Here is a 13,459-nt window from a genome sequence, read left to right as displayed (position 1 = left end):
TCGATTTTGTTAGAGGATGAAAGCAATTCTCTTATTGTACCTTGGTGTAAAAATAGTACGACGGAGGCGACCTCTGTGATAGATAACGGTGAAGGCGACGTGCGGGCGGTGGTACACCCTCTCCAGAAAGCCAACGTTGTAGACGAAGTGCGGAAGATGATGCACCCTCTGGAGAAACCCGATGTTGTGGACGAAGTGCGGGAGGCGGTACACCGTTTGAAGAAACCCGACGATGAATGCATGGAAGATAAATATTGTACGTCTAGGTATGGAAGACAAATAATAGAATATTGAACACATTTTTGGAATGTATGAAGGTAAATATTAGACGTTTAGGTATGAAAAATAAATAATATGAGATTGAATATATTTAAGAAGGAATAGATTCAACTTTACACGATGACCATTTGACCAACTTACATTAGGTGGACGATGGAGATCAATTAGATCTACCACACAACTCATACATTTTATAGGAGTATAGACATAGATTCTCCCGTAATCTGAAATGCCTTCAATCTGAGAACTGGAAGCACATTATCAATAAACTAAGAAAATTGCCTAGTCTAGGTAGGTTTGACTGATTGCACCCCCCAAAAGAAAAGGTAAGACTTGTTGCACTAAAATTGGTATGTTTTATTTTCTGGACATTCAGGGAATAGGAAAAAAACCAAGAAGCTTTTATTTCCATAAATATATATGGTGCTACCAATTAAAGAGAACACTTGCCAAATCCGAAGGGAATAAGGCTAAGCAGCCCTGCCAGCTCAAGTTGCATTTCATAAGCTTAGGGAGCGCTCAGTTTTCCTATGCTATACTAGCAACTGCTAACACACGAAATTAATCCAGAATATAGCAATATGAAGAAGTAAAAGAATATAGTATAATAAAAAAGATTTGTATATACGAAATTCATAACATAATTATGTAATTTTAGGAGAGAAAAGAATGATGAGTATCTGGATATAAGGGTGGAGGGAACCATATAAGGGTGGATATAAGAGAGGAGAACCATACCGCCTGTAGCAACATGGCAAGAATAATCAAGATGGTGATCGATTTGTTAGAGGATGAAAATAATTCTCGTATATTACCTTAGTGTAAATATAGCACGACAGAGGCGACCTTCGTGGTAAACGGCGGTGGAGGTGTCGTGCAGGCGATGGCACACCCTCTCCAGAAAGCCAACGTTTGTAGGCGAAGTGTGGGAGACGGCGTACCCTCTAGAGAAACTTGACGTTATAGGCAAAGTGCAGGAGGCGGCGCACCCTCTGTAGAAATCCGATGGTAAATGTATAGAAGACAAATATTGTACATTTAGGTATGGAAGGTAAATAATGAAAGATTGAATATATTTTTAGAATGTATAGAAGGCAAATATTGAATGTTTAGGTATGAAAGATAAATAATGGGAGATTGAATATATTATAAGGAGAAAAAGATCTAACTGTGCACGATGATCATTTGATCAACTTAGATCGACGGTGGAGATCGATCGGATCTGTCACACAACTCGTATATTTTATATGAGTATAAATATAGATTCTTCAGTAATCTGAAATGCCTTCAATCTGAGAACTGGAAGCACATTATCAATAAACTAAGAAAAGCTATTTAAGTCTTAAATTGTCCATAATGACAAATCTCAAGGAACATGCACTTTGTAGTGTCATTTTTCACGGGAAAAGTATATTTTTGTAGTGGCATGGTGTAGAAAAACCAGACACTTTAGTTTGATCTATATTTAAATTTCCTCAGTGATGAAAAGATTGTTTGGCCAGCAAAACAATCTTCTTCTTTTTCTCCCGCTTTCTTGAGGAACAGCTTCGTGCCGAGAACATGTTTTGGCGAGGGACTCACGTCGTCGCGAGTTTGGCAGCAGCCCAGCACCAATGCTTTCTTTAGCAAACACTGCATTGCTGAGAGAGGAGAGAGAAGAGAAAGACTCTTTCAAATCATGTCTCCCTCAACCTCCGGTCAGCCCTCCTCTCTCTCTCTAACACCTCCTCCATTCCCTATCCTCTCTCCTCTCTCCCCTCTCCCTTTGCATGTCTCACAGGCCGTAATCGAACCATTGAGGCATTGACCATTGTTCCGAGCTTGGCCGCGCCAAGAAATGGATAGGATCCCCATCCCGCAGCTCAAGTCCAGCAGCTTCTCGGCGGCCACCACCCGCGATGACAGGCTCGCCCGCAACCTCTCGCTCGGCCCCATCAAGCTCAACGAGCACATCAAGGAGGCGCGCCAGGAGAAAGCCAAAGGCCACGTCGATAATGCCGGAGAGGACGTGGGCGGCGGCGAGGCAGGGGTCGACGCCGTGCCAGAGGAGGCCAGCGAGCCGGACCTCGCCGCGCTGTCGGCGGAGATTGACTCCTTTCTCGCCGCCCGGGACGGCGACCCGGCGGCACCAGTCATCTCGGAGGTGACGCTGGACAAGTTCGCCAACGCCGTCGAGCAGGAGATTGCGCAGTCCGAGGGCACGGACGACAAGTGGGCGTCGGACAAGGCCGGGGCGGTGCCGCCGCTCCTCGCCGCGATCAAGCGGATCGCCGCGCTCGCGTCCGCGCTCACCGCGAACCATGTGGAGGGTGCCACGTACACCATCGGGGTGCACCGCGTCACCGGCGTGCTGCACCGCTCCTTGACGTTCGTGGAGGACGAGTTCCACGCGCTGCTCGAGGACCCCCGCGTCGCCAAGACGGCGCCGCACAGCGGAGACACGGGCAGCGCGACGGGTAAGTCGGTGAAGCGGCCGCCGTCGTTCGGGCACGGTGGCGACCCCGACCGCTGCGTCCTCCCGTCGTCGGATGGCAACGGCGGCGGGGGCGAGGCGTCCCCACCGTTCCCGCCGGAGACCGTGGACCGGCTCCGCGCCATGGCGGAGGCCATGATCGCTGCGGGGTACGAGACGGAGTGCACGCAGGTGTTCCTGGTGGCGCGCCGGAACGCGCTAGACGCGGCTCTGCAGAGCCTCGGGTACGAGAAGGCGAGCATCGACGACGTGGTGAGGATGCAGTGGGAGGCGCTGGAATCGGAGATCGCGACGTGGATCAAGGCTTTCCGGCACGTGGTCGACGTCGGCCTCCCCGGTGAGCGAGACCTGTGCATCCGCGTCTTTGCCGGCGGTCACGAGGGCCTCGGCCGCGGCATTTTCGCCGACCTCGCGCGCTGCGCCATGCTGCACATGCTCAACTTCATGGAGGCCGTGGCCATGACGAAGCGCGCCGCGGAGAAGCTCTTCAAGGTGCTCGACATGTACGAGGCCATCCGCGACGCGGCCCCCGTCGTCGACGGGTTCCTCGTCTCGGACGACGAGGCCTCTGATCAAGACAGCGGCAGCGCTGCCACCGCCCTGGCCGACCTCAAGTCCGAGCTGGCCTCAGTGCGTTCCCGCCTGGGTGAGTCGGCGGCGGCCATCTTCTGCGATCTGGAGAGCTCCATCCGCGCGGACGCCGGCAAGCAGCCAGTCCCCGGCGGCGCGGTGCACCCGCTGACCCGGTACCTGATGAACTACCTCAAGTACGCGTGCGAGTACAAGAACACACTGGAGCAGGTGTTCCGGGAGCACCACCGCCCCGACGGCGACGAGCACGAGGGCGGCGGCGACCCGTTCGCGTTGCAGCTGATGGAGGTGATGGAGCTGCTGCACGGGAACCTGGAGGCGAAGTCGCGGCTGTACAAGGACCCGTCGCTGAGCAGCATCTTCCTGATGAACAACGGGCGGTACATGCTGCAGAAGATCCGCGGCTCGCCGGAGATCAACGCCGTCGTCGGCGAGGCGTGGTCGCGGAAGCGGTCGACGGACCTGCGGCAGTACCACAAGAACTACCAGCGGGAGACGTGGAGCCGCGTGCTGAACCTGCTGCGCGACGACGGCGTGATCACGGTGAAGGGGCACGTGCAGAAGCCGGTGCTCAAGGAGCGGTTCAAGCAGTTCAACGCGGCCATGGACGAGATCCAGCGGACGCAGGGCGCGTGGGTGGTGAGCGACGAGCAGCTGCAGTCGGAGCTGCGCGTCTCCATTGCCGCCGTCATCGTGCCGGCGTACCGCTCCTTCCTCGGCCGCTTTGCGCAGCACTTTAGCTCGGGGAGGCAGACGGAGAAGTACATCAAGCTCAGCGGCGAGGACCTCGAGGCCATCATCGACGAGCTCTTCGACGGCAACGCCGTGTCCATGCCCAGGAGGAGGACGTAATAATAACAGATCTCCATGGACGCTAAGCTTCTGCTCCGGTGCATCCATGACTAAGTTGATTTAAGCAATGCACTACTCCATTAATCTTTTTTTGTTTCTGCTCTTGTTAATTTTCATGGTTCAAATTGGCAGTTTTGGCCCAACAGGTGATGGTGTAATCCTACTTAAAACTCACTGCGTTGCTCTTGCTCAATCGCGGCAGATAGATGTGTATTCGTTGATTAATTGATACATGTGTATTATTTCACCTGTTCATATTGCTAACATTCTTCTTCTGTGACTAACATATTTTTTGACGGTTCAGTTGTTGTTTTAGAGAAAGGGTTCGAATATTTGTTCATGAACTTTTGTGTGATGCTATACCAATCATACTCTGTTCTTGGCATGGGATTGTACATGCCTGGAGATCTTGCAAAACTAGACGAAAGAAATCAGCACAAATCCATCATAAATTATAATTACCATGAACCCTGCCATCCTAATCATCAGAGAAATTTGGGGCTGTTTGGTTACAAAATGCCTGGTGCAGACCCTGACATCCTTCCACCGCGACTCCATGTAGTCCGAGTGGTTGGTCATGGTGTACACCCCGAACTTGAAGTAGTGTGCGGCGCCGCCAACCCCGCCGGCGGTGAGCCTCTCAGAAAATCTGCTGCGCGCGGATAATAACTGCGACCTGAGGCCTAGCCCGTTCGGGGAATTCGCTCGTGCAAAATGCAATGCATGGTCAACGCGAACTGAAGCTCAAGCCCATTTCATTCAGTTAACTCACCGATGTTCAGCATACCTTCCGTTTAGCGGAGGCATCACCAAGATTGTTAAGCTAAGTGCAAGATCAATAAAAACATGATGTTTTTATTTAACGAGATTCGGTCATCTTGACTATATAATTGGGTATGACTACGAGCGCTCTCTCTATATTCATCTGTTTTGTCGTCATTATGATCACACGGTGGTGCATAATATTTATAGGCTCAAAAATAATAGTCTAAGTGTAACTTTATCTATAATATTACTCAATTCAAACTCAAATTTATCCGTAACCGACTCTTGTACTCATATTCAACACACATCCCAACATTCACTGCATCAATTTTTTTTTCGAAAGGACGGCAAAAGAATTGCCAAGATATATTAAAGAAGGAGAAAACAAAACAAAAGGTTCCAGACAGTCCAAACAAGTGCCACAAGCCAACCGGAGCTTTAAACAACATAGGCTCCAAGCACAGGAAAGGAAACAAGCCAAGCTGTGCAAAAACAAAAGCAGAGCTTCCCTCCATAAGAAACCGGCCACCCTCAAACAGAGACTACGACCCGGTAACTGACTAAGACAAAATCCATGCCCGGTTCCTTTGATCAACATCCTCTTTTATTTTTCTGGCAATTACACCTTCATCTTGGCTTTGATTTTGGAAGACTCGACGGTTCCTCTCCTTCCAAATATTCCACAAAAAGTAGATAACTCCTCCATTGAAGTCTGTGCGGTCTTCTTTGTTAATCTTATATCTCGCTTTCCGCCACCACGTACATATGTTGGAGAATTCATTTAAGCCCGGCACATTGTCCCAACCAAACCAAGGAGCAACATATTGCCAAACTCGGCGAGTAAACACGCAGTCTTTCAACAGGTGTTTGACATTCTCATCCGCATTGGAGCACAGTTTACATTGGCGGTCATGTTGATCATCTAGCCAACCCCTTTTGTCCAAATTGTCAACTGTGAGAATCTTGCCTTGAATCGCTAACCAAGCAAAAGTCTTGCACTTGGGCTCTGTTTTTACCGTCCATATAGGCCTGGTTTGGAACCGGTTCACTACCCCTATGAACTGGATTTTGTAAGCACTCTTTGTTGTATAAATCCCGTCCGAAGTCCATTTCCATTTGATTTCGTCTTCCAAGGATTGGTCCCGTTCAATGCTTTGAATTGCAGTCCAAAGATCAATAAATTGGGCGAGCTCCTCATGGTTGTTAGTTGACACAAACTTCGAATCCAATTGTCATTGTGTAGCTCTTTCCTCACTGTTCTGTGCTTTCTTGATGCTAACCTGAACACATCCGGTGCAATCACCTTCGGAGCAAGTCCTTCAACCCAACTATCATGCCAAAATTTTGTCTTATCGCCATTTCCAACCGTTACTATTGTGGATGCCATGAACAAGTCTCTATCTATTTTGTCAACAGGAGGTTGAAGATGAGCCCACGGTCGATCCTTGTCTGTCCATTGGTACCACAACCATCTTACTCTCAAAGCTCTTGCAAAATTTTCAATCTCCAAAATGCCTAACCCTCCCAGCTCTTTTGGCCGGGCTGTGCTTTTCCAGTTCACCAAAGAGTGTCCTCCCAAACCTTATCCGGCACCTCCCCTTTCCAAAGAAAGGCCCTTCTGATGCTATCCATTCTCTTAGCAAGCCATTTTTGCAAAGGGAACACCGTTAGGTGATAGGTCGGCTGCGTAGAGAGGACCGATTTAACCAAAGCATCTCTTCCGGCCAAAGAAAACAGCTTACCTTTCCAACCCGGAAGTCGTCCCCCTAGTTTATCAATCAAAGGCTGAACATCTACCTTCTTTAACTTTCTCACATGCAAAGGTAAGTCGAGGTATTTACAAGGGAAGGCTTTGATCTGTCCCGGGAACACTGAGAGAAGGTCGTCCAAATCCACATTGTGACATCTTATCAGAAACAATTCGGTCTTTGAAAGATTTGTGATCAAACCAGAGCATTTCCCAAATGCCGTAAGAATCTCATTTAAAGCTTGCAGCTCTTGCTTATCCGGGCTAGTGAAAATGGCGGCATCATCAGCGTACAAGGAACATCTCAATTTTGCTTTTGTTGGCAAGACCGGGCTCAGCAGACCTTTGCCCTCCGCCATTTTCACTAGTCTTTGCAATGGGTCAATTGCAATGATAAAAAGCATAGGTGAGAGAGGGTCTCCTTGCCGTAGACCTTGTGCGTGCAAAAACTCCTTACCCTACTCCCCATTGAGAAGTACACGAGACGAGGATGAAGCCAACAGTTGACAAATCCAATCCGTCCATCTTTGGCCGAACCCCAGTTTGACCAACACTTCTATGAGAAATTGCCAACTGACTGAGTCGAAGGCCTTCGAAATGTCAAGCTTAACAAAATGCGACGGCCTCTTTATCTTGTGCAATTCCTTTGTGACACTTTGGACATACACAACATTATCATGAATACAACATTTTTTTTTTATAAAAGCACTTTGGCTTCTTGAAACGATGTCTTGCAGTCTGGAAGCTAGCCGATTAGCTAATAATTTGGAAATAATCTTGGAGAAACTATTTATGAGGCTTATCGGTCTATAATCTCTTACACATGAAGCATCTGCCTTTTTCGGCAACAAGCAGACATTAGCATTGTTAAGAAAATGGAGGTTTGAGCACCTCAGGTCAAAGAAAGCCTGAACAGCTGCCATCACATCTCTCTTGATAATATTCCAGCACTTCAAGAAGAAAAGGCCAATGTAGCCATCCGGTCCAGGTGATTTCTCCGAAGGCATTGACTTGATTGTCGCTAGCACTTCATCTTCATCCATCGGATCTTCTAACTCATCTAAGTCCATTGCTTGGTAGCCCAGTGCATCCCAGTTTAAAGCAAGTTCCCGATTCATAGCATGCCCAATATGATTCTTGAAATATCCAAAAAATTCCTGCGATTTTGCCTCGACAGAAATCGCCACACCATTATCAGTCTGCAAGCTCTGAATATAATTCTTCCTTTTCCTTGCATTTGCTTTTAACTGGAAGAATTTAGAGCTTACGTCACCTTTTCTTATCCATGTCAATCTTGAGTGTTGCCTAAGTCTGGTTTTTTCAATGGCCGCTAGATCCAACACTTTTCTTTTGAGGAATTTCCTGAACTCAATATCATCAGGAGAAAGAGTTCTCCTCTCTTCAGCTTGATCCAACCTGAAAATGACTTCCTGTGCTATTGCTAGGCATAATCTAGTGTTCCCTATTGATCTCCTCTTCCAAGCTCTCAAATCTTTTTGAAGGCGCATAAGCTTGGCATGAAAACTAATGAGGGGCTCTACAAGTTGGACCGATTGATTCCAGCTCTCTTGCACTGTTTCCATAAAGCCCGGCACCTTAACCCAGTACGACTCAAAGCGAAAGGCACTGTAGTTCGACTTTAGAAGATTCCCAGTCAATAGTAACGGACAATGGTCTGAACCATTAGACGATATGGCTTGAAGATGAGCATTTGGGAATAAAAATTCCCATTCAGAGGTGTGCAAGAACCTGTCTATACGGGTCAATGTTGGATTTTGTTGTTGATTGGACCACGTGAATTGTCTTCCTGTTAACTTGAAGTCATGAAAATTCAGCCCATCGATCGCGTCCTTGAAATGCCGCATCATTTGCCTATTCAACCTGGCATTGTTCTTATCCTCTTCTTTGTAGATTAGATTGAAGTCTCCACATAGGAGCCACTGCGCCTTCATGAATTGTTTCAGTTCTTGTACCTCATGCAAGAAAGCCACCTTTTCCGCATCCTCTTGCGGTCCATAAACCACTGTTAAGGACCAGGTTGCATTGTCACTTAGCATTGTAATGTCCGCCGAGATCGAGTATTGCGATGATCTGCTGTTTGACAGCGAGAAAAATGAATCCAAGCATGCCAGTAGAATCCCTCCGGCAGTTCCATGGGCTGGAAGAGCAACAAAGCTCTGAGCAAAGCGAGGCCCTAAGGTTTCAAGCGCCAGCTGCTGCGACCACAAATCGATTTTTGTCTCCTGAAGACATACAATAGTTGCACCTGCTGATTCTATGGCAAACCTGACATTTGCCTGCTTGGCCAGCGCATTCAAACCCCGCACATTCCAACAAAGAATGGTAACGTTATCTTGTGACATTGAGGCACCCGGGAACGACTTGATTCCGACAGACTGCTAGCAAGCCCAGCTGCCAAGCACTGAGTAGAGGCTGCATAGCACACGAAACCACCAGAGAACACCCGCACCCAGAGGCCCGCACCAAAGGTGCAGTGTTGAACCCAACCTGGGCAGATCTTTGCCACTCTTGAAGGACATTGCCACTGCCACAAGCCAACTGACTACACAAAGCACAAATGCCAAAAGGCCTACAAGCACACACTGGACAACGACGGAGACAAAACAAACTAAGAAACATGGTTGACGAGTAGGGCGACTTGTTGTGGATCATTATGAAGTTGCATCAGGCTTGCTGGGCAGCTGTCCCATCCATCGGCAGCACTATCTTGGCCTTCACCACCTGCTGTTGCCGCCCTTTTTCCACCAGATCTGCGATGGCCAACATGGTCTGTCTCTCTAGCGGGCGATCAAACATCTGCACATAAGAATTAAATGAATCCTCTTTATCCCCATTTGATGATGTTGAGCCTAGTTTCTTTGCTAAAACTTCGGTGGCGAGCTGCATGGAAGATTTTCCATGTGTATTTTTCAGCTTAAGACGATCACTACTTCTAGGAGGAGTGGGGCTCTGATCAATCACTTTTTTCCTTCTTGCCATTGGAGGTTTCGGAGATTGAGGGGGTCAGCAGAGAGGGATGCCTCTAGTGGCTTTGTGACAAGCTGCAGAAAAGGGACAACGCCGATTACCTGATTGTTGCTTACGCCTTGAACAACTGTATCTTCAAATGCCAGGCGGCCTTCCTCCTGCACAGCCTGGATGGCCTCCTGAGAGGGGAAATACTCTGGAGAGGGCGCCGGTGGTCAAGGCTCGATGTCGAGGTCCTCGAGGCAGCCTGTGCGGCCCCACCTGAGCCTGCGAAAAAGGAGTGATCTGGATCCCCATTCTCACCCGAGGTTCCTTGGGGGAGATTCGCGATCGTTGAAGAACTTGCCGGCCCAGGCAATTGGAGCTGAAAGCAGCTGAGTCCTGTAGAAGAGGGGAAGGAGTCCAATTCGGCCAACATCGGATCAAAAATAGGAGAAACAAAGTTGAACGATTGGGCCGGGCAGAAGTCGATCAAAGGCCTGTCAGCTTCAGACGACAGCAAACCAGGCTTCGGGCGACGCGGCGAACAGACAGTGGCGATTGGCGATGCAAAAGATACCTTCTTGCGCCAAGCTCTTTTCTGGACTGGATGGTGTTGTTGCCGAGTTGACAACCTCACCGGCGAGACGGAGAGTGGGGCGACTACACTAGCGCGGCGGTGCACATAGCGTCCACGGTCAGCCCCACCCCTGACCACGCTGCCTTTGTCACGGCACGGCTACGACAGACGCGACCAAAAGGAGCGACTGCGTCACCGACGCAGGCCGCGCCGATGCTCCTCCTCATCCGCGTCTCTGTCCCGATCCCTGCGGCTGCCCACATCATCGCGGCAATGGCATTGAGGAGGATGTCCTGGGCGCACACCTCCATCAGGGACTCAAATTTGAAGTTGCCATTTTATGTTCTAGAAGTCGGTGGGCACTGGTATCTATCTCCGGGAGCTGTTTGCACCGGCCAACTCTGATCTAGTTCTCCATGTTCTTTTCTTGGGCGTCGTTTGAGCGCACCAACGTATGGTGTCTTTGTGAAGTTGGATCATTCACTGAGGGAAATGCAAGCAAATCCGCCAAGTCATTTCACAAAGCTAGGGAATATAGCAGAAGAGAAAGAGGAGAAGAGGAAGAGGAAGAAAAACTGGCTGGTGAAGGTCTGTACTAGTAGAGTGGTCTGCATGTAGGATGCAGCAGGAGAAGAATCATCATCAAAAAGTTATTCACTAGGTTAGTGCAATGGGCACTAGCCACTCGCATATCAGGCACCCACACAACAACACTCTAGTTGAATTAGAGCATGTTTAGTTCACCTATAAGTTTATCATGTTATAGATTTTTAGATAGTTGTTTAGTTGATTGTAATAACTACAAATTTTAGGTAGTTATTTATTTAACTATCATAATTATGACAAGTCACACTTTATTAACCTCTTATCCTACATACCATATACTCAAATTTTTTACTATCTTTATTACACTTGTGGCTAATAATTTCTTAGCCATATTTTTTATAACTGACAAACTTAGTTACAAAACAAACATGTCCTCAGTGTATTTGCCTTCTACCCTTCCTCCCCAAAGCGCAAGGCAAGTCAGCAAGTGCATAACCTAGCGAAGCAAATCTTCAACTCGTGCGGTCACGAAGGCAAAGCGTAGGCGGGCATTTCCACAGGAGACAAGGGTAGTCAAAATCTGAGCTTGCAACAACCGGTGGACGCGGTCATTGAGACCAGATGACATGCTATCTATAGTTTGATCGATAGATTGCTCCATTTGCTTTCACTTATTGACGAAAAAGTTATCACACCAAACACATCAAGCACCTCGTATGCAATATCCGGCGAGTAGCACCCAGGATGCCCTGGTCATGGCGTTGCGTCGTCGAACCTTCGTCGACACCCACGCTCGGGAGGGACCCCGTCGGAGTGCGGGTGACCAACGGCTTATCTTTGGTCATCGAGATCAAGAACAAGAAGCAATATAGATAGGAAAAAAGAATGGACTATGAGAGCTAAGCAAAAGACGAAAGATATTATAAATTGTTTTTGATCGATTGATTGATAGGGACTGCAAAGCAAGGTATAGCCCTCCGAGGATCGAAAATCCCTCAGATATACCCAATTACCTTATTTGAAACTATTTCAAAGTTAACAATAGAGAATATAACTGGATACCTGCATAAACTGCATTACACTTTAAACTAACCATAAAGCCTTATATTTGAGTTATCCCTTATGCATCTATCAACACCTTACAGTAATATAGGACTTGCTGAGTACCTTCCGTACGCATTCTTACTATCATTTAGATGAGGAAGCAAATGCTAGCTTCGCTAGAGATGGAAGCATGAAAGAGGAGTAGTTTAGTAGTCACGTTCGCACCTTGGCTGCTCGTGGCTTTGGGTGGTTGTTTCATTGTACTTTTGATGGTCGTTAGGCCAGGTTTGTACTATACAATATGGTTTGAAGACATTTTGTACTCTATAACTATAATACTTTTATGTATAATATATGACTGTAATGTCATACTTATTGTATTATATGTATCAACTACTTGATTCAAGGACTGATATATGAGGTATATGAGCTCTCGGGAAAGGGTTCTTACAAGGGTAGAGGCAACAAGATAAATTTGTGCCTTTACATCATATGAGGGAAAATTTGATGGAAAATACCTAAGGGTGCAGTAGGCACAATGACAGCAGGTATGGCCATTGCATAAATAAATCATGAATTTCTCTTTTTTTATGGTCATTTGCATTAATAAATTATGCCCTTTTCATTTTGTAACTGATTGGTGGAGGTTGTTTGGAGGTGTCACAAAGGAGTTGCAGAAGTATGACATTCACATTGTGTCGCAGTGTGTGTCATCTAGAGGGTATGAGAGTAATTGGAGCACTTTTGCACTTTTTCATATAAAGGTGAGGAACCAGCTTGGTTATGAAAAGATAAGAAAGCTTGTGTATGTACGCCACACTTTTAAGCAACGCCTTAAAACAAGGAGTGCTAGGGAAAAATTTTGAAAGCAACATAGATGATGACACTCCACCTGGTAGTCCTGCTTATGCTCAGTCCAGTGATAGTAGCTCAGCAGGGGGCACCGGCAATCATGGCCATAGAAATGACTGTGAGTATGGTGAACCAAGAGCATGCGATGATAATTATTTATGCGTGTTTTCCTTTTGTTTTCATATGTCTCAAATAGTCTAATATGTATGTCTTTATTTTCATAGTTAATACTACAGGTGATACTTTGATAAAAAAAAAAGAAATTTGAAGAAGAGCCGGCTGAGGATGTCACACAAATAAACGTGGTAATGGATGAACTCCAAATCCAAAGTAAGCAATCCAATTCATATCCAAATAAATTTGATCCCGTCCAACTTAAAATTAATGCAAGTCCACATCCATCCACGTCCAACAGCTTGAAGTCCACCAACATCCAAATCCAATTGGACACATTTACTCTTTTTGACAAAACACACCTTCGCCCAAGCAAATGTTGCTAGGATCCTCTTCCTCCAAGCAAACGCCGGGGCCACCGAGTCTTCCACCTTCGACGCCCACACTGGAGCCCGACGAAGCTCCTGGAGCCGTCATACGTTGCCTCTCACACCGGCTCGCGATTCCGACGGCGAGCGGCCGCGCATGGCTCCGATCGTGACGAGCTCCGTCACGTTCCTACGGAGAGCGCCCGCGCGTGGCTCCGAAGATGACGACATCCGTGATCCGTCACGGCTCCAATGGTGAGCGAGCTTCGTCGTGGCTGCGA

The 13,459-nt window shown here is 47.5% G+C and overlaps 1 protein-coding gene across 1 annotated transcript; it reads left to right on the top strand.

Annotated features, from left to right (window-relative positions):
- The first annotated feature begins 1,884 nt into the window (after nucleotides 1-1,884).
- Nucleotides 1,885-4,353, top strand: LOC133900775 (exocyst complex component EXO70C1-like). The gene has a single exon (XM_062342009.1). The coding sequence runs from the start codon at nucleotides 2,117-2,119 to the stop codon at nucleotides 4,193-4,195; it is 2,079 nt and encodes a 692-aa protein (XP_062197993.1). The 5' UTR covers nucleotides 1,885-2,116; the 3' UTR covers nucleotides 4,196-4,353.
- Nucleotides 4,354-13,459: the final 9,106 nt, after the last annotated feature.

Source organism: Phragmites australis, chromosome 19 (assembly GCF_958298935.1).
Source record: "Phragmites australis chromosome 19, lpPhrAust1.1, whole genome shotgun sequence".
NCBI lineage: Eukaryota > Viridiplantae > Streptophyta > Magnoliopsida > Poales > Poaceae > Phragmites > Phragmites australis.
Note: the sequence above shows the minus strand (reverse complement) of the source record. Positions and strands in the feature narration are given on the sequence as shown.